This window comes from Gymnoscopelus braueri, assembly GCF_963280865.1.
Source record: "Gymnoscopelus braueri genome assembly, chromosome: 14".
NCBI lineage: Eukaryota > Metazoa > Chordata > Actinopteri > Myctophiformes > Myctophidae > Gymnoscopelus > Gymnoscopelus braueri.
In genome coordinates this window covers 17,994,493-18,016,553 of record NC_137619.1, presented here as the reverse complement: position 1 = coordinate 18,016,553, position 22,061 = coordinate 17,994,493, and the positions used below count along the sequence as shown (strand labels likewise).

Sequence of the window (22,061 nt, the reverse complement as noted above, 5' to 3'; positions counted from 1 at the left end):
TTGTGTTAAAATGCTGTAAACTTTAAAGCTTTAATTAAAGCATCTGGGCAGCTTATGTTCTCAAAACAACATATTAACAATATCAGCTGGTGAAAGAGGAACTTTAATAATAACATATACAGTATAGCATACTTCTGTCAGCCTTTGCAGATTGACCTTTTTGACAAGGACCCTTCAGGATGAGCAAAATGTCTAATCATCAATGACCCTGACTTTGCAAGGTTGTGTTGTAGGACTCATTGCTTTTTCAGACATATGGCTACTGTTTTTTTTTTAGAATTCATTTCTTTATTTCTTATTCATCTTGTTTTGGTTATTGACTCTACTCTTACCTATCAACAATTCTGTGTTTTATTTTCAATCTCATGGATCCCCTATCTTATTTTATCTTATATGATCTTTTATCTCATGTAAATTCCACAGGATTACTTGGTAACAATGTATAAGGGTAAATTATCATGTTGTATTTAAATGTTCGGCGCAACTTACTATAGGGAGCAAATTCATACACATAATTAACACTTAATTAAAGCTTAATTAATTATTAACTCATACATTAATTAATGTATCATGAATTCATCATGAATTCCTGTTAATTAATGATAAAATGCACTATTATTTAACCAAGTTAATATATCATTAGTTAAGGGCTTCACGTGGTGGGTTTGTATATCTGCTTTTTTTCGGTGGCTCTGGCTCCTATGCTCAGGATGAGTGCTCTAGGTGGGTAAGAGTAGTGAGGAGAGTCGGTCTCTGGTGATGAAAACAACAAAATAAAGAAAATAAAGAAATAAATGAGACTAGGGGCGATATATACGCACGCACGCACACACACACACACACACACACACACACACACACACACACACACACACACACACACACACACACACACACACACACACACACACACACACACACACACACACACACACACACACACACACACATAACTTTTACTATGGTCTATTCCAGGGGTAGGTAACCTTGGCACAGGGGAGGGTGAGCACTAGCATAAGTGTGAGAGAGAGGTCTTTCTTTTAAAATTTAGTCAGGTAAATTAAGTCCCCTCACATCTATACAAATTACATCCTGCACATAATTCTACATTTATTCAAACTGATAAGTCTGACTGGGGAGGGAGTCTGGGAGATAGGTGGGATATTGTTCTTCCATACATCCTGATGTGAAAGCAAATATTTCTAAAGAAGAAGGGAAAAAATATGGTTATGTATAGCCTATGGACAATCAAAATCAGATAGAAATATAACATTTTGATATGGTGTCATAACTCAACTTAATGTTGATATAGCACACTGACTATAAGAAAATGAAAACATGGCACTTCATGTTAAAAAGGTTGCCGACCCCATGTCTATTCAATTAGACTTTAGCTTATCTATCATCGGTCTATTGGAGAGAGAATTCGATGCCCAGCCCTAATTGCCTAATTGGTCCTATTGGAGCGCGCAGCGCAGCGCAGATCAAAGCATTGCTGTCCTTGTTGCGCGGCGCAGCAAGCAGAACATTGAGAGGATGCTGTTTGCGTTTCCTCCAGGGCAGGAGTGATGCTCGAGTTGTAGCAAGTCGTTGGTCGTCTATATAAGAGCTTACATGATGCTGCTGCGGTCATTTTTTACCCCTGTTGCTGGCGTCGCTTTTCAAGACATCACTTCTGCCACTATTCTATTAGCAGATGCAGAAGACTCGCCCTGCCACCCGATGAACTTATAACACCAACGTGTTGGGCGCTTGGGCGCAGCGTGCGCTGGGCTGACATACTATGTAGCTATTCAAAGAGAAGTCACAACAACCTCAAGGAATACGTAACAAAGTAGCCACCGGTGAGAGAGACTTCTACCTGTTCGCGATCAGATCATCGGTGTCAAGGACTATTCCAAAGGGTAACCGGAAGACTCGCCCCAAAACACGGTCACCCCCATTTTTCTCGCGGATCAGCGGTTCTTGTATTTGTTTGACTGAGGATAAGGTTAGAAAGAAGTGTAGGGTCAGGCATAGTTTTACCGAGGTTGTAAGTTTCGGAATAAGGTTAGGTGTTGGCACCGTTTCGCTGAGGTTACGTTTAGGAATAAGTTTAGGTTAGGCAGCATAGTTTAGGCTACTGAGGTTAGGTTTAGGAATAAGGTTAGGTTTTTTGGCATAGTTTTACTAAGGTTATGTTTAGGAATAAGGTTAGGTTGTAGGCATAGTTTTACTGAGGTTACGTTTAGGAATAAGGTTAGGTTTAAGCATAGTTTACTGAGGTTACATTTAGGAATAAGGTTAGGTTTAGGCATAGTTTACTGAGGTTACATTTAGGAATAAGGTTAGGTTTAGGCATAGTTTACTGAGGTTAATTTAGATTTTTAGGCATAGTTTACTGAGGTTACATTTAGGAATAAGGTTAGATTTTTAGGCATAGTTTACTGAGGTTACGTTTAGGAATACCAGGTGGCGACCGTTCCGAGGTCGCCGGACTTGCCCCGGGGGTGACTGTGTTTTGGGGCGAGCGTTTTTGGTACTCCTCCCAAAGTAAGTGAATGATGAGAAGTAGAGCATGGACATGGACAATGGATGATTCGAGACTTCCAGTCAATGGGGTGTCATCGTACACCGAGGCAGCGGAGCTCCAGCCCGATGACCCGTTCACCGCACCGGTTCGGGACATCGCACCGTGGAACTTCACGGTCCTGGCCGTGCTGATGTTCGTGGTCACAACGCTGTCCCTGGGCGAGAATTTCATAGTCATGTTTGTCACGTTCAAGTTCAAGCAGCTCAGGCAGCCCCTCAACTACATTATAGTCAACTTGGCCATCGCCGACTTTCTCGTCTCTCTCACCGGAGGAGTTATAAGTTTCCTGACAAACACCAGGGGTTATTTCTTTCTCGGGAGATGGGCGTGCGTGATGGAGGGCTTTGCCGTTACTTATTTCGGTAAGTCTAGAAGTGTATATTAGTCTGCCTATAGCTACTGTTTTACAAATGTCTCTCTAAGTCAGGGGTCTTCAACAGGGGGTCCTCAGAGTTACTACAGAGGGGCCACCAAATCTTTGTGTTATTGGAACTTTTTTTTATTTACATGAACCACTTCAACCTATAGGCTAATAGCATCCATATGCTGGGGGGAACATGCAGTAAATAGCTGACCTACAAGTTTGTAGATCTGCTATTTTTGGCGAAGAGGTTTGGTGTAGAGGGAAATGAAGAACAGACTAAGTATACAGAGCCAAAAGTGAAGTTTACTTAAGGGCTTAAGTGGTTAATTGTCTGAAAATACAGAATAACATGAATCCAACATATAAATAGAACAAACAGACAAACAAAAAAACAAAAAAAAACATTCATTTTGTCAAACAATTCTATGCAGCCATCTATGAAATCTATGAAAGGTTTTAATCTGCAACACCATTTTATACAATATGTAGTGGGGGGGGGGGGGGGGTCCCTGCTTCATCTCTGTCTCTCAGCTATAAGGGGTCCTTGGGCTGAAAAACGTTGAAGACCCCTGCTCTGCTGGGGCGCCTGTGCACATTAACTTCTACAACTGCAGGTGTCAGTGTTGGAGCTTTTTGCCTCGCAAACAGTAGGCTAATTGATATAAACCATTACATGCCGTCTCAGTCAGTCAGTCTCCCATCTTATTTGAATAAGAATAATAGACCTATATTTTTGTGTAGGATGTTATTGATAAAAAATAGGCCAATAAACAAATAATAGCTTACCAGATCATTTTAACCATGTTCATAATTGATCAACAAGGTTTATAGACAGACCAGACTGCCCACACCAATTGAGATCTTGAAAAGTTGACACTTTTTCCACATAGCCCACTTAGGTTAGGCTACAGAAGAACTATATTCTAATTAGCCTATTATAGTCTAAGACAGGGGTCGGCAACCTTTTTGACATGAAGTGCCATGTTTTCATTTTCTTAATTTTAAAAGAAAAGTCCTCTCTCTCTCACACATGCCAGTGCCAGTGCTCACCCTCCCAGGGGTCGGCAACCTTTTTGACATGAACATGTTTTCATTTTCTTGATAGTCAGTGTGCCATATCAACATTAAGTTAAATTATGACACCATATCAAAATGTAATATTTCCAACTGATTTTGATTGTCCATAGGCTATACATAACCCTCTTTAGAAATATTTTCTTTCACATCATGATGTAATGATCATTAGATTCAGAGCAATAACCCACCTACTGCATCTCTCAGACTCCCTATACAGTCAGTCAGTTAGGAGTTTGAATGAATGTAGAATTATGTGCAGGATGTAATTTGTATATTTGAGGGGACTTAATTTAACTGACTTAACTTTTTTGGAATATTTCATTTTAAAAGAAAAAACTTCTCTTTCACACTTATGCCAGTGCTCGCCCTCCCTGGCTGTGCCATTGTGCCAATGTTGCCTACCTCTGGTCTAGGACATCGTATGGCGCAACCACCTGTTAACCCTCTATTTTACCTGTCAAACCACACTAGGCCAATGGGGTTCGTCATGGTAGGAGTTCATTAACCTTCAATCATGAGCTAAATCATAATAAATCAAAAGTAGGCCCTATGTTTGATGCAGGACAGAATGTCAATTTAGAACAAATAGATAAATTACACAAAGGAAAGATTCAAGGCATTCATTAGGGGGGGATCATAAAACAATAAATCTAGTTAGCTTCCTTGTCTCTTTTCACTGAAAAACAGACACTACAGTGTTCAAGGCTCGGTCCAAAGCCATGCTAGCAGTGGAGTCAGGACTCTCCCTCTGTGTCTGTCTGATATCGTGGCTTTGAAAAGGTTTTAATGAGTTTGACTGAATTGAACATCCCTAGTCTCCACCCCTCTATTTTGTCCTCTCCTGAGAGCCTCAAAGGAAGTAATTAACCGGGCTGAGGGTGAGTTATTATCGTAATTAAAATCTTTTTTTAGTCCATTAGGAGGCAGCTATAAATGCAACTCTCCTGCATCATTAAACTATTTTAGGAAATGACACCTTCCGATTTGGGCTACCTGCAAATTAAAGGCTTAAATATCACCATTGATAATATTGTGCAACACCAAGACATAGGCTACCCATAGGGAATAATTTGTCCTGGGTAGTTTCTTATACTCTGTTATAAATAAAAATGTATAAAATACTATAGCCTACTATATTTATAGCACCACAATCTCGGATAACAGCAACATAGTTCTATTTAGCAAAACTGTAAAATCCCTGTAAGGTACATTTTTACAGTCTAGAGTTCAATGAACACTCTTTTGCTCAGAATTGACTCTGCCACATGTTGAATGCCAGCTCGTCCTGTCTCTCTTAGGAATTGTGGCCCTGTGGTCCTTGACCATCTTGTCCTTTGAGCGCTTCTTTGTGATCTGCCGGCCCCTTGGGAATATCCGCTTGCGGGAGAAGCACGCAACACTGGGCCTGCTGTTCGTCTGGTCCTTCTCCTTCATCTGGACATTTCCTCCCGTATTGGGCTGGAACAGCTATACTGTCAGCAAGATCGGCACCACCTGTGAACCCAACTGGTGAGACGTTTCTCTGTTTTAATGTTAAAAAGGAGACTTGTTGGTATGGCTTGTTTTCCGCCTTCAGATTATGAAACCAGCTAATTTCATAGGCCAAAGTAAATTCAACACCAATTGAAGCAAACAAAAAGACTAAAAATGGCCTTCCAGGATAGAATATGCAATTACTCCTTATTAAGACAAATTAATCTAATACTCCAGCTAGAGGAAAATGATCACATGCAGTAAACTAATTAAACACTGCTCCACAATCTAGTAAACAGACTGCTTAAACCTGTATAAATACAATACATCCAAATATCTGATATTCTATTCTAAAGTGACACACATACAGCTACATTTGAGCCATAGTGACACTTTCTGTGTGAGTGTTTGTAGAGGTCAAGAAAGGTCAAGAAAGATGTAGGCTTTGACCTCGTCCTTATGGGGTGCCATCTAGATAATGCTATTTAACAACCATATTCAAAGCCATGCACAAAAGGGGCAGAGCAGTTGCCTTTCCCCCTCTCTAAGGAACACTTTGCTCAGATGAAGGTGAGCGAATGAGTCAGACAATACGATTATGAAACCGTTTTCAAGGGGACACATAGTAAATGGACATCCTAATCCACCTCTATCTGCACACAGCTTGTGTTCTGTCAGAAAACATTTGGTCATGTCTGCCTTCTCAGCAGGCACCCACACGACACAGGTGTGATGTGGCACAGAGGCTTGACATGTGGATAGGAAAAACGCATTTAAAAAAAACTCAATTATGCTCAAAAGCTCTTCGTCGCTTAATGCTCTGGGACAGTTTCCTTCCAGCGATCCTGAAGCGTCTAGTTTGAGGGAGGTAAACTGGCATAATCGACTGATAACTAAGCAGAGCAGTGTTTTCTCTGAGTTCCATTAGGTGCTAATGAAATATCCCATCAATGCCGATTCCCAAAAATTGTGAGACTAAACCGTCGCTTCCTGATGTGGGTGTGTTATTATAATTAACCTTTATTTATACAGGAGCACACATGCTCCTTTCCAGCAACGCCCTGTACGTAACACATGAACGCAGAGCGAACATGTAAACTCCACACAGAAAGGACCCAGTCGGACTCGAACCGAGGACCTTCTTGCCGTGAGTCAACAGTGCTGACCAAGAAACCACCCTGTCTGCTGATATCATGCAAGTCGGACTAATGCATTAGAGACCATGACAGCCAAATCTGGCGAACACATATTGTGTCCCTCTTCCATTTTACCTGGAGGTCCACATAGACTGGATAAGGTACAGACCGCAAAATAAATAATAATAAAAAACTTGTAGATCTGCTATTTTTGAAAAACCGAGGAAAAAAATTTGGGTTTTTCTTTCAAAAAATTGTTAGGATTTAGAAGACATTTCTAGAATCTTCTCAGGTCTTAATGGGTTAAGGGTGTTGATGGAAAATGTCTGAATGCCAATACAGCAATGCATTGATTGATATTCAAAAGAAAATGTACATTGTAATTTATACTTTTGAATACTCCAGTACTCCTATAAGGGGCGGCCATAGCTGAGTGTGAGCCTGCCTAGGGAGCCAGAGGCCCTGGTTGCCCCAGGTACGATTCCAGGCCACGCCAGCATATGTGTCGATGAAATGAAATTTGTCCCTGAGCAAGACTCTTAACCCCTAATTGCTCACAGGCCCTCATTGGAAACAAGCCCGCAAGGACTTTCATGAACGTCCTGTTAAAAGGAATTATCCTATCCTAGTTGTATAAAAACTCCGGTACTTTAACTCAAGTACATACAGTGTTTGACTGAACAAATGTCACTTGTAGTTGAGTAATATTTGACCATAATATTTGAGTATTTTGTCTACCCACTGGTTGCTTGTAATTCTGTTCATGGTACTGTAAACATTCTTTCCACCTATGACCAGGTACTCGACTGATGCTGTAGATCACAGCTACATCATCACTTTCTTCTCCACTTGTTTCATTCTGCCTCTGGGAGTGATCATTTTCTGCTATGGAAAGCTGATACGGAAGCTCAGAAAGGTAAGGGCAGCTTAACACAAGAATAAACTACACACTGTAGCTGTATTTGCTTCACAATCCTGCATCGCAGATTTCAGTCGAACAGGGCGTAATTCCATCAATTAACAACTTTCAACCTGCCGTCCCTATTTTGGGCATTATAGGCGACCATTTTTCAAACAGTTCAAAAATTTTCACAAATGAAAAAATAAATAAATAATAATGCTCACAGCGCATTGCATCACGACGTGAGATTGTAGATAGGCTATTTTGCGTGATACCATTGTACGTCAAAGTATACATATCTACAGAATTCCAGGATATCCCTTGTTCTCATTACTTTTTCGAAGAATGGAATAATCGAGAAGCACATTTAAAAATAAATTTATTTTCAGCGACAATGGGCACCTTGAAATATATAAATGGCATGTATTTTTATTATATTTTTTATTATAAATAATAGTATTAATATTAACCTTTTTATATATCAACGAATCTACACAAAAAAACTTTTTTTATAATCGTCAAAATCAGTCTGATTAACCACTTAAGCCATATTTTATATTACAGAAAAACAGGCTAGTTTTGCTATTTACTAATCATAGGAAAAAATTGAAATGTCAACATTTCCCCCCAAAATCGATTATTTGTATTAAAATTGATTATAAATGATTTTTCATAATCGATTAAATTGATTTGTTCGATTAACTGTCGCACCCTTGCAGGTATCTCATGGCCGTTTGGCCACTGCCAGGAAGCCAGAGCGCCAGGTGACCCGCATGGTGGTGGTGATGATCGTAGCATTCATGGTGGGCTGGACGCCGTACGCAGCCTTCTCCATTGTGGTCACAATCTGTCCAACCATCTACCTGGACCCCAGGCTGGCTGCCATCCCTGCCTTCTTCTCCAAGACAGCAGCTGTATACAACCCAATCATCTACGTCTTCATGAACAAACAGGTAGCTTTTTCTGTGTTTGGTAGACCATATTAATCCCGCAGGTGAAATTGCGTTCAGTTTAGTTGAGGTGCCTCAACTATATAAACGATATTTGATTTATGTTTTGGGAAATCTACTGCTGTAGCTCTCTTTTTAATGCTTACAGAACTACTCCAGAACTTAAGTTACACCCATATATGTAAAACTATATATCGTCGCTGTCGGGCGGGAAACAGCCAACTCCATTTTCAGCTTTTTCTTGTTTTTTTCATAAATCAACACTATTGAACACCCTTTGCGTCTGTGTGTTGGTTAAAACATGTTTTAACCAATGAAAAGTATGTCCGCTTCGGACAAAACCTCCCAACTCCATTGGATCCTCAAACTGTCGGTCAAACCACCTAACTCCACCCCCTCTCCACTGCGTGCTTCAGTGCACACAGAGGACAGAGCTGCTGCGCAGCGGAAGATAAACAAACTTTAACGAGGCAGGGTTTTTTCCCCGTAGTCTGTTAAAAGTAACTATGCAGTGTAACGGTTTATCAAACTAGCACTGACGCTAAAGTTATGAAAACAATTAATTCTATTTCTAAAATCTATGTAGTGTTTTCTGAGGAGAGCACTGTGACAAGAAATGAGTTCATAGCATTTCTCTCGCTAGTTCTACTGAAACTGCAACTCTGTGAAACCCTCTTTGCAGAAGTTATTGTAATATTTAAAGTCCTGCTTAACATTGTAGGCCTATAAGCAGTGTCATGAAGCATCAGGGCATTAATTCAGGCGTTGTGATACATTGTGAGCTTGGAGATCCATTGTCAGCTGTTCTTATCAATGATGGACAAAACCTCCTAACTCCACTTGAGCTTGAGATTGGGGTAAAGTGGTGATAATATAATGACACATGCAAGTATCTGACAATATATAAAGTCACAATACCCACTTTGATGAGGCAGTATTGCTTTGTTTAAAAAATATAAGGTTTTCATTTTCTGAAGAAAAAAAAAAAATATATATATATATATATATATATATATATAAAACTAAAAAAATCATTCAAATTCAGTCATTCGCATCCTTCCACGATGAATAAAGCAAGTTGTAATGTCAATATGTTCAACAATAATTGATCCTATTGACCTTGACGTCACACATTGTACCATTATGTCAGACATTGATCTAATATATGACCTTTTGTGACCTTGCGTTGTGATTTGATCATAATACAGTGTATTGAGTCATTGCAGACAGGAGTGGCATACAGTATACACACGGACAGCCTCATTACAATAGATACACTATCACTTTGTGGCTCAACAAAAAATCTACAAAAGAAATCAGTTCCAAGCAAATCAAGCAATAATAATTTGGCATGATTGTGAAGTTTAAGCATAGAGAATTACACTAAAACAGTACATAACACATCGTTAGACAATGCTACCATGGGCCCAGTGGATGTTAATGAAATATGTTGGGCTAAACATATAGCCACACCTTCTGATGTTTTACATGTAATAAACAATAACTCTGCTCCTGCCTGTGGTGTGCCATGTTCAGCCTGGATGGAAAGAACCCCCATCCTCCTTTTGTTGTTGCGTGTTAGCCTGTCTCTCAATAATGCATGGTGTATGAATATATCAAATATGAAATCGAGAGTGTACCATTGTCTAGGCCTGGTTCTATTAAGAAAACATATCAGCCTCCTCCTGGTGTGCCATTGCCACTAGATTTGCAATTATAAAATGGTATTGCTTTTTAAGCTTTACCTTGTTTGATTGCCCCTCTCAGTGCAGCTTATATTAGAGGCTTCCAAAACTTTTCATATGTAAGACCCACCAAAAAACATACATCATAGGACACAAATCTAATTTCAAGGAACCTCAAAAACGTTATTGTTATTAGTAATAAAGTTGCATAATAGTTTCAAGGAGAGTAAAAACTCGGCTCAGAACGCACAATGACATTGATCTTAGTGAGAAAACATTTTTACCTGTTTCAAAACATCTTATGGATACACTACAGCAGTGGATCCCATATTGGGGGTCGGGACCCCCAATATGGGGGTCCCCAGATGATTAGCTTTATGTGCAACATTGTTTTCTCACTCAACAGTAAACAAACCAACGTACAGTGTAAGTGTATACAGGTTATCTGGCCATTTCTAAAGTGACAATTTAATGACTTTTAAGATCTTTTTAACCCATTTAGACCTGAGGGCGATTCTAAAAACGCCTTCTAAATCCTTTTTTTTCTGTTTTCTGAAAAACTTCAAATATTTATTCAAAAATTACAACAAATGTATGTTGCTATAATACTTAGCAACAAGAACCCCAAAAGGGGTTCCCGTCCTGAAAGGTATAGTTACAAATATGGGTTCCCGCCCAAAATGGGTTAATTCCAAATTGGCCAAATGTCAAATATTACGTAAGAAAGAGGCAAACCAAGGCATTGCGAGCTTGTAGATCGGCTATTTTCATTTATCTGTGGAACTGAGTCAAACTAAATGTAATGCCTCAACTCCTACAATTCCAAGTGCAATTATGATTATTTTGGGGGAGTCGTGGCCTGAAAAGTCTGGGAACCCTTGCACTACAGTAGGCTATGTACTGTATACAGCAGGGGTTGGCCAACCACCCCTTTTTGATCTACCAGATGATGAGATTGGGCTATTGAGGTAATCAATGTGTTAAAAACTACTTTTCCTAACTCAGAATCTATCTTACCTTTATTATCCATATGAAATTATTGACTCATCTTTGTTAGGTTTTATTAATACATTATTAACTTATTCTAAGCTTGTATTATTCTAATTAGCAACCTATAATAATATGTAAAAGCAACGTTACAAAGACTTACAAAGGCCCTATTTTGCGCCAAAGTTGCTATACCCACTATTTGGGGATTTAGCATGGCTGAAGGGGCGTTCCTGTGCAAAGGTTGCTATCTTCCAACACCAGCCTTATCCCTAAAACACCTGCGCTACCGTTACATTATGCATAGGTGTGGTTTGGGCGTTACATTAATAAACGCGGAGCCCTGCTTCTAAATTTCGGCGTTTTTCGCCGTTTATTATTATTTTTCGCGCCGTTTGGTGCCCCCCCAAGGTTGGTGCCCCCCCCCCCCCAAGGTTGGTGCCCTGTGCTTCAGCACCTCAAGCCCGTTGGATAAGCCACCACTGATTGTATATGTCTTTGATAAGCTTAACTGGCAACTGCTGATAAAAACTCAATTCATTGACACAAGGAATTAACAGTCATTTGTACGCCTGGCATGACTCCCGACCTTTCCATTGCAGGCGCGCTCTTCCAAACAGATTTGGCATATCGGGTGGTTTTACAATCCGCTATGCACTTTCCCATATGTGTGTGGGCATTGGGCAAGATAGCAATTTTTAGGGATAGTGCAACAACACGCCCAAGGCCACACCTCCAGGCGCAAATAACGGAGTCGGCATAATGTATAACGGGTAGCGCGGCCGTAAGATGCCGTTTGGGGACCGCCCCAGCTGCCTTGTGTGTAATTCACGGGTAGCGGGTAGTGACACGGGATAGTGCAGGACAGAAAATAGGGCCATAGTGCTTACAGAGACATCAGATCTAAGACTACTGCGCCATGCCATGTTAGCCTGGTAGTGATAGAAGCTCAAACTATTTGTCAATGAACCCTACTGCTATCTGCACCAGAGACCCCCCCCAATGAGTTATTACTTTCCTAAATAGCTAATTATTCCACTGCAAAGCCTCTAACCAGCATGGATTGTAAATGACAGGTGGTCCTTTTTCATGGAATCAGTTGCACAGTCCTGCTTGCGTCATCAAATTGAGCCATCAAATTGTCATGGCCAGTTCTGACAACAACAGATTTGAGACTCACCCTCCAGTGTGGTTCAAAGCGATCAGATACTGTAGCTTAAACTGAGGCAAGATCATGTTGTTGCCCATGGCTGGAGATGGAGACTGCCTCCCATCTTCATCTGGGAATCACACGCAGCCTGCATGTCCATCTAAATGCCCCAGTTCTGGGGTGTGCTTATCATGAAAATGGGTCAGCCAGCACAGCTGCTCTAAGAGCAAGCATTGCTTTCCCCTGACTGTAAAAGTCAATTGACTTTAAGTACTTACTGAATGTGACCCTGATGTTTCTCCCTATTTCTGGTTGTTTTTGATTTATGTCCAGTTCAGGAAGTGCCTGATCCAGCACTTCACCGGCATGGGGATCATACCAGAGAGCAATGTGAACCCGACCTCCGACCGACCTGGGATAACAGCGGAGAGCCAGACAGGTGAAATGTCAGCCATTGCCGCTCGCATCCCAATGGCCGCCCCCACCTCACCCAAGTCGGAGGATCCACACAGCGACTGCAGCACCTTTGCCCAGCTTCCCATCCCAGAGAACAAAGTGTGTCCTATGTAACAGTGTGTACAGTACCATTTTCTCACTGTGCTTCTACCCTGTCTATCACACTCCATACTATACCTTTTTGTATCCTGCTTATGGTTCAAGAGTATTTGGACCGCTCTTTGGATGACAAGTGACACTGGAATTTTAAAGGTTAAGAGCAGATGGTTGGGTTTAATCTGAGGGCTTTTTCCATCCATATTGAGGAGTTGAAAATTATAAGCACTTTCTTTGTGTATGTGTTGTGGAGCCCTGTTTCAGGGTGCCAAGTGTATCCCAAACAGTGTAGTATTATAGGCATTTCAGTAATACAAAACTCCAAAAGAAGACTAATCAAACAACACTCCGCCCGGCGCAAAGCGGCATTAACGGGAGCACACATTACTGCCATCTTCTGACCGGCGCAGGTGTTATTATGACTTGCGTGCCCCGGTAGTCTAAATAGAAAATGATCTTACGCCTATTTAGAACTCATGGGTATGTCTCAAAATGAGGTGTGATCTGGCACCATCAGGGCATCTTATGCCCGGAGTGTTTAGACCAGCAAAAAGCTAACATTTCCTTGCTATTCACCTTATTCCTGGCCATGCAGGTAGGGGAGTAGGGGGGGTGGGGAGCCCCATATCAAGGTGTTTCTTGTTTACCAGTGTTGCCATGTCTGCTTATAATAAGCGACTTTGGGCTTGTTTTTAAAGTGTAGTTGCTTTTTGGGCTTGCTTCCTAATGTTTTTTAAACCAGTGGTTTCTACATTTTTTCATGTCAAGGACCCCAGATCAATATGTATTTGTCCGCGGGACCCCATCTGAAAATATGGCAACACACTGATTACCTGCATTACACCTGCAGCCCATTAGGGTGTGACCAGATATTGAATGAAGCAGCAGAAAAGGGCAATGGCGCTGCCCTGGAGAAGGGCCAAGAATAAGGTGAAAGCATTGTTGGGATTAAGATGCGGCTAATAGGTGGTTCACAATGCACGCAAACTGATTGCAATCGAAGTCCATCCGATGTCAACGCAACAATTTATAATTTAGGCATTTAGCAGACGCTCTTATCCTGATTCTAGCTGAGTGGGAGACTGGGGTTAGATCCCAGCTCTGTTCTAAATCACTACATCTGGCTTAGTGGGCAGGGCATGGAGGAGGTTCTTGCATGAGGGACTCGGGGACATGAAGGATGTGCATCGTTGTGCGCAATGTGAGTGGCGTGAAGTGCGTAGACTTCACACTTCACGCTTGTCTCTGTAGCTACAGTAAGAGCATAATATCCAAATGGGGATCCCGGGGCGCACAGAGCATGTTCCTGTCATGCTCTATGCTTTAATATGCAGTTTAAAGACGAGCTGCAAGGAGAGAGGGAGGGAGAGAATAAACGCATTTATTCAACACTTTATAACTGATAGAATATCTCTTCATAATTTCTCTCATCCTGTAAGAATGTCGTGAACCATATTGCGTCCTGGTTTTTCTTATCTGTTGGCTCAATGAACAGCAGTTAACAGTCGTATATATAAAGCTCCTCAAGGAAGCACATGACACATGTCTTTGTCATGCTTTAATTGGTGGTTTAAATAAAGAACAACATAACTGAGAACGAGCGAGTGATTATTAAGTTGATATGTCAAGATAGCACGGATGTGTTTACAGCTAGACGGTCCCACATTTAAAAATTTCCACTACGGAAAATTGTTTGCTTCTCCTCCAATCCGTTATATAAGTGTGCCTATAGCTGAAGCGCAGCTTCTCTTAAAGGGAATGGGAATTGACTCTCTGATTGGTTTAATTAATTTAACACCCAAAACACACCCATAACTAATTTAGAGGCTCAATACCACCCAGTAGCACTGTGTGCTGTTCAGATTTGTCGTCTAACTAGCAAAATTTACGTGGACACATCTCGACACAGTTAGCGCCTAGTGCTCCCTTGCGCCGCATATCATCTAAATAGGGCCTGTCTCTCATTTGTCTCTCATTCCAAAGTGGTAATATGCTCACCACAACAATAGAATGTTTTATGCACATATAGACTAAAATATATTTGCTAAATGAATAGCCTATCCATAAAAGATGGCTGATCTCTTAGGAGAAAAATGAACACCAGTGTTATTATCATTCGTCGCTGTCAGGCAGAAACCAGCGAACTAATTTTTTTCCCATTGGATCCTCAAACTTTCTGCTAAACCAGGTAACTCCACCCAAGGGGGGTGGAGTTAGCTGGTTTTGCTGACTCCAGGCTCCACACCTTTTGACCTCCAACCTCATTGTGAGCTTGGAGGTCCATTCAGCTGATCTTATCAATGATGAACAAAACCTCCTACTGTAACTCCACTTTTTGTTTAGTTTTTTAATTTCCTGAACATGTTGGAGTTCTGCCCGACAGCAGAGATATAATATATAATTGGTCATCACTAATGCTCATTTCCAAGTTTTTCTCATGTCACAAGGAGAAAAGCTTGGTAACGACTTAAGGCAGAAGGTACGTCTGCACAGCATCAACATAACTTAATTGTGAGGTACTTCCGGTTAGGCACCGGTCAGGTCTCGGCCAAGTGTGATAAGCTGGCACCATTTTGTCTAATGGCTATATTTGGTGGGCTATGAATTGTCCAGAAACCTTACTCCAATGACATCATCGATGAGGATTCCAAGCTATTGGAAACTACAGCCTTTCTCTTCCTGGAAAGTTAGCACACTGAAATAGAAGTCATTGTACTTCATCAACTACATCAACGAACTTTGAAATCTTCGTTTGAAATTACCACCGATGATGTCATTGGAGGAAACCAATGATGTCATTAGAGTAAGGTTTCTGCCACCTGTCCACAGCTGCACCTCTGAGACGCAGAACGAGCAGACAGAAATGGTACCATCTTATGAGCATTAATGAGGACCAATTATATGAAGATAAGGTTGAACATGGGTGCTCGTTAAAGTGCTCCTTAAACGATTGTCAACATGCTATGACAATATGAAAGTCTTAAAGGTAAGGTAAGTGATATTTTTGATTAAAACAAAACGTTTTTTTTTGTTAAGCACTATATTCTGATAGTAATCATTGATAGAGTGTTTGTTCAGTAACAGAGGCCTCCCTGTCTCTCAAGCTCTTTAATCCACAGACAATTAACTTTCAGGTGGGTTGAAAAATCTCAGCTAATCAGGAAAGAGTACCCATTTATCAGCTTAAAATTTATAGTGTTCCAGTTGCAATTTTGTCTGCTCATTTCTTAGTGCCATCACTTACAATTACTGTGCAAGTACTATCAGAATATGGAGCTATTTAACACTAATTTTCACAAAATAATATCACTTACCCTACCTTTCAGTTTTTTGTATACAAGTTGCACACTTTTTCTTCCCTTTCACTTTCAAATTCTTTGATAAAATATAAAAAAAATCACAAAAATATAAAAAAAAACAGAATATGAAATAAGCACAATCATTAGGGTTAGAAGTATTGAGACTCCACTAAATGCGAGTTGAGCACAAATAGTTCACTCACGAGAAATTTTGGCTGTATATATTTGCTCGTCCGAAAAATCCCCCTTCCTATCCTCTATGTTTTCTTTGCTATCAGCCCACACCTGCTAGCTTGATGTACTGTATCAGAGGCCATTTCTTCAGTGTGTTGGTGTGTATGCATGTGAGCATTAGAAAAAAACTAAAAACATTTCAGAGGCTTTACAATGCACATAGTTGCTGTCGGGTGGAAACCTTGTATGTCCAAAATGGAATATCAGGGGGAAAAAAAAGAAATAACCTGCTTTTCATGTCAATATAGGTGAACATTTTCATAGCAGATCTACAAGCTCACAAGCTTTTGTGGTGCAACGCATTGTGAGCTCATATTCTATTTTGGCTACTTTTGCACTATGATATCATACGACGAAGTATAGGGCATTCATTTATAAAAATAAAAAAAAGATGAAATATGGAGATACAAGGTTTGTGCCCGAGAGCAACGGCATGCAGTTCTGTTTAAAAGCTCAAACCCTCAAATGCGGTATAGTTGGGGGCTGGCCAGCATTTTGCAAACATCACAATAATAGCTAGCCTTTCATCTGCCCCCTCTGCCTTTGAAGCCCCCTGCAATGGGGGCTGCATTGTTTTTTTTTTATGTTGTTAGCTTGCTTTGCCAGCGTATGTCCATTGATTCATCGCCACTGCAGAAGAGAGTAAAGCCCAATTCATACATACAGAAGTAGCCGACCTACAAGCTCACGACGTATTGCAGATGCGACACGTTGTAAGCTTGTAGGTCTGCAATTTTCACCATGCGACACCATCGTGCAATGGAGCATGAATTAGGCTTAAGGGGCAGCTTTCTGAACTGAGCCCTTTTTTCTGCTGTTCATCGTGAGCGGACTCGAATGGTTCAAGGCTTTCATCTTTAGCAAACACGACCATTGGGATTTGAAGATCCTGCTGCCTCTGTTGGTATACATTGAGGGCGAGGGCAATTCATGAGGTTCTAACAAAGAGATTTTGCCAAACAACAACACACAAAAACACATGCGCGAACACAGGCATAGTGTACACCCATTCACATGCATGTCATTGTCATACACTACTCACACAAAGACACACGGTACTGTTTGTTGTCTGTACTGAGACAAGCTACTGTATAGGGATTTTGAATTGGATTCAGTGCATCAATAAAATAAAAATGAATACAGCACAAGAATAGCATAGCTAAGCCAGCCGTGTATTAAAAAGCAATGAGGATTCACTTCACAAGCATGGGTAAACAGCAATATTAGCCACTTTCAATGTGGCGTCCCTACTTCAGGCAAAACGTTTGAAAAAAATCTTCCAACATTTTCAATTTGTACTCAATTTCTTTAATGCATTTTAGAAAATGTTCAAAAAGAGCGAAAATCGCAGATCTACAAGCTCACAACACATAACCACACATTGTGAGCTTGTAGATCAGCTTTTTGCACTATTTCCTGCGACCCCATTGTACGGCAAAGTATAAAATAGATACAGTAGCTCCAGTAGGTGTAGCAATGCATTTTGAAAATGTAATTTACTAGACTTTATGGTTACGTGTTTGTTCACTTTCAATGGATATCTATGTGAGTTTACTTACTGGTGTATTCTCTATGCGTAATGCAGCACAGTCATTGACTATGTTTAACAGTAAGAATGTGGTGTCTGTTTGCAATGTGCCAAGACCCCATGCCATTCCATGTGTTAGGATTGTTTTACATGCTTTTGGGCCTACCACTGTATGGTCACATTTTTAAAGCCTTGATTTTGAGTATTCTGCGAGTCCACAAGGGATAAAAATCACTATAACAGACTGGGAGTCCACAAGGGACAAAATCAATATGGTCTTTGTAATTGCAACTTTAACACCCGGGATTTGAACCCGAGTCTCCCGCATGGGAAACCAAATAACTGCTCCTTTAAGATGGAATCCCTGCTTGGCCAGGGGAGATATTGGGCTTATGAGCTCCAGGCAGGGATAAGTAACCAATAGGTGTCATTATACCAACACTAGGGTCTACATTTCTCAATGGAAGAGTAATGAGACCATGCACCTCCAACCACGGCAAATGTGCAATTGTATTGACATACTGTACCATACAGATTGGTTAAAATATCATTTTTATTCATTAAAATAAGTCCCTGATTGCAGCAATAAAAGTCTTCTGGACCAAGTTAATTATGGAGGGACTGAACCTAATCAGGGTAAGATGGAGAACAGTTAATGATTTTTGCATATTCAAATTGCAAATGAAGAGAACAATTACTGACTGACAAAATGTCAGAATGCAATAATTGGCTATAAAAATTGTTAACAACTTCTTATCTCCCAGGCAGGAATGTAAAACAATACATATCCCAAGTTACCCTTTAAGTCAGTTTGAAAAGTATGCACCACTAACTGATTCTGGTTCACACACACACACACACACACACACACACACACACACACACACACACACACACACACACACACACACACACACACACACACACACACACACACACACACACACACACACACACACACACACACACACACACACACACACACACACACACACACACACACACACTTTTGATGCAAGGTTTAGAGACTGTCTTGCATTCTGATAATGCTGATAAGACACAAACATGTATAGAAAGATAGAAAGTTTTCCTGCATGGGCCCTAAATATAATGTTGCCTCCAACTGTTTGTCGTTCTTTACAAAGGCATGTCAAAAAAGTCTTCTGCTGTACGTTTTTTCTTTGTCTACAGTTCTATTTGCAGGTTAAAGCTCAAAGATGCACGCTGGTTATGAAGATGTCTGTATTAAAGTGTATTTTCTAAACGCGCTTATGCTTTCCTGTTGTTCTCTGCATGGGTAAAAAGCCCCCTGCAAAAAAAATTATATGAACCTGACGAAGGATGAAAGAATGAATGTGGGCAGTTCTAGGCACTTGGTGGTGGATGTCTTTCTAAATCTACACCACAGTCATCTGTCTTCATTCTCTCACAATATATTTCTGCCCCCAGGTTCAAGGTTATGTCGTACATTCAAGCGATCGATATGTTTGCTTCTACTTGCAGTCATATAAAGTTTGTCTTAACACACGTTGAGTCCAAAATTGGCGAACTCCCTGTAATGCTTAATTTATGCTCTGCCGTACAGCGGTGTCGCACATAAAAGAAAATCATCCGCAGTGCTTTGTGAGATTGTAGATCAGCTATTTTTGTGTGTGTGACACTGTCGTATATGACAAATTATGAAAGAGCATTAATGCAGTGGCTATTAGGAAGCTGCAACGACTTCACTTGACATTATTGGAAATACACTGTGTCACATAATTTAACATGGAAGCCAAATTTCCCCCGAGGGTTAGTCAGGCAGACTGGACCAGAATGATGGTGATGATGATGATGATTCAATGAGAAGCCATGCTGTCTCCCATGCTGAAACACAATGGAAACAAGTCCCCAGGACTTGATTGTGTTATCCTTTTAGCCTTAATGTCTTACTGTACCACGTGCTGTTTACATTTCTGACTTATAAAGTATTCCATAAATCAATCAATCCCCCACATTTTCATTCTCCTCTCCAGCTGCAATACATCTGCTATATTTTCATCCCCTCCCTTCTTCCTCAAGTAACACTTCCAAATGCCTGTGTTCTCAGTTCATTTGGACATCTAGTCATCTGTCACTATTGATGACCCAAACCTCTCCATGCCTTGTATTATGCACCCAGTCCAACTCTGACTATAAACTCACCCTAACGCTCAGCCTGTTTCACAGGGACATCCAACCCTAACCCTATAGACTGTGATAGAATGTAATAGTAGCCTAATAAAATAACATGCAGTATGATTAAATATAATTATGTTTAATGTGATTGGAGTCATATATCGCTCAAGACACATTAGCAGTCAGTGCTGTAACAGTCATATGAGCAGAGGTAAAGTTTGAACAGCATTTAATCAGAAGTGGATTGCAGTCATAAGGGCTAGAGTGATATCTCGATTTTTTTTCTCTTCCAAATCATCATTACAAATTATGAAACTTCGATTTAACCATTGAAGCTATTTCGTCGTATGATGAATTTCACAAATAGCTGATCTACAAGTTCCCAATGCATTATTACATAGTGATAAACTGTGAACTACATATATTTTTTAAATAACAAAATTAAAAGTTTGATCAAATAGAAAATACAATTTTATATATATATATATATATATATATAAAATTGTATTTTTTTCCCCAACTAAAATAACATGCCAAAAATTGGGACTTCAGGTTGAAATTGGTTAAGTTACAGGATTGGATCACACATTTAAATCACATAACTGTGGGATCTATTCTGATCTTGGAGTTTAGTGAGGGCTCTGCTCATTGGATATTTTTAGACGGGTGACGTAGTCGTCCCGTCTCTCTAAACAGCTTTGAGGCATTTGGCCTTAGCCCCGCCCCCCTATAAAACATTTGGGGAGCGCACGCCCACAATTCAACGTCAGAGACAGCGACAGACAGAGAACTGCATTTGAAGCCCAGACACACGCAGGTCAGGCAGAGATGCGTCATGGGCTGCTGCTGCCTTAAGACATTGTTCATCGTCTGTCATGGACACACATCCAGTGAATCGTACGAACGTCGTGCGAAGAGGGGCTGTCCTGTCCCAAAAGCCCATGTTATAACCTGCCATGATGAATGTCCAACAATAAAACACAACATAAGTGTTAGTTTTCTTATAAAGTGCTTCTAAATCACTCCACTGTGTTTGTGTCAACGTAATCCATGTGGTGTTTAATTACTCCTCCACGGAGAGAATCTCTTTCAACTTCAAGCCGTGGTGCCGTCTATACATAACCGGAAAACTCGCCCCAAAACACCATCGCCCCCATTTCTTTTCGCGGACCAGCAGTTCTTGTATTCCTGTATTTGTTTTACTGAGGATAAGGTTAGAAATAAGTTTACGGTTAGCCATATTATTAGTTTTACTGAGGTTACGTTAGGAATAAGGTTTGGTTTAGGCATAGTTTAATGAGGTTACGTTTAGGAATACCAGGTGAATATCACCGGATTTCCCCCGGGGTGAATGTTTTGGGGCGAGAGTTTTGGTGTTCGTCTGTAGTGGGCAACAGCGCGCATGCGTCTGCAATAATGCTATCAGGATCAGATTATTAGATATTATTATCAGATATTAGAAGTATATTGGGTACCAAATATACTTACCAAAGAAGTTTTACTCTGGGAAGGTTTTCAGACTCCTCCATTTATTGCACTGACCCAAGTGTGTGTGTGTGTGTGTGTGTGTGTGTGTGTGTGTGTCTGTGTGTCTGTGTGTGTGTGTGTGTGTGTGTATACACACACACACACACACACACACACACACACACACACACACACACACACACACACCGTATATCTAGGTGTGCCCTGGGATCTTTTGGCTATGCCAGGTGTGCCTTGGCACCAAAAAGGTTGAGAAACACAATAATCAAAATATCAACCAATAACTGTTATTGGTTGATATATTGATTCTTGTACCACACCTCCTCAAGTCCATCTGTGCTTATTACCAAGATGTTTTACTGTACCAATTCTTAATAGTTAAATATTGCAATAGAATCCCAATCAATTATAATGTAAACATTACAAATGTAATACATTCTTATCAGGTAACAACTACATATTCTTGTAACTCATGTCTTGCATTACCAATGCTGGCCAAATCAATCAA

At 40.5% G+C, this 22,061-nt stretch overlaps 1 protein-coding gene across 1 annotated transcript; it reads left to right on the top strand.

The window, feature by feature from the left end:
• Positions 1–2,570: 2,570 nt before the first annotated feature.
• valopa (vertebrate ancient long opsin a) lies at positions 2,571–12,865 on the top strand (the record flags this gene model as incomplete). Its single annotated transcript, XM_080449028.1, has 5 exons — positions 2,571–2,934; positions 5,312–5,522; positions 7,421–7,538; positions 8,243–8,476; positions 12,629–12,865. The coding sequence occupies 5 exons, from the start codon at positions 2,571–2,573 to the stop codon at positions 12,863–12,865; spliced, it is 1,164 nt and encodes a 387-aa protein (XP_080305154.1).
• Between the last annotated feature and the right edge of the window lie 9,196 nt (positions 12,866–22,061).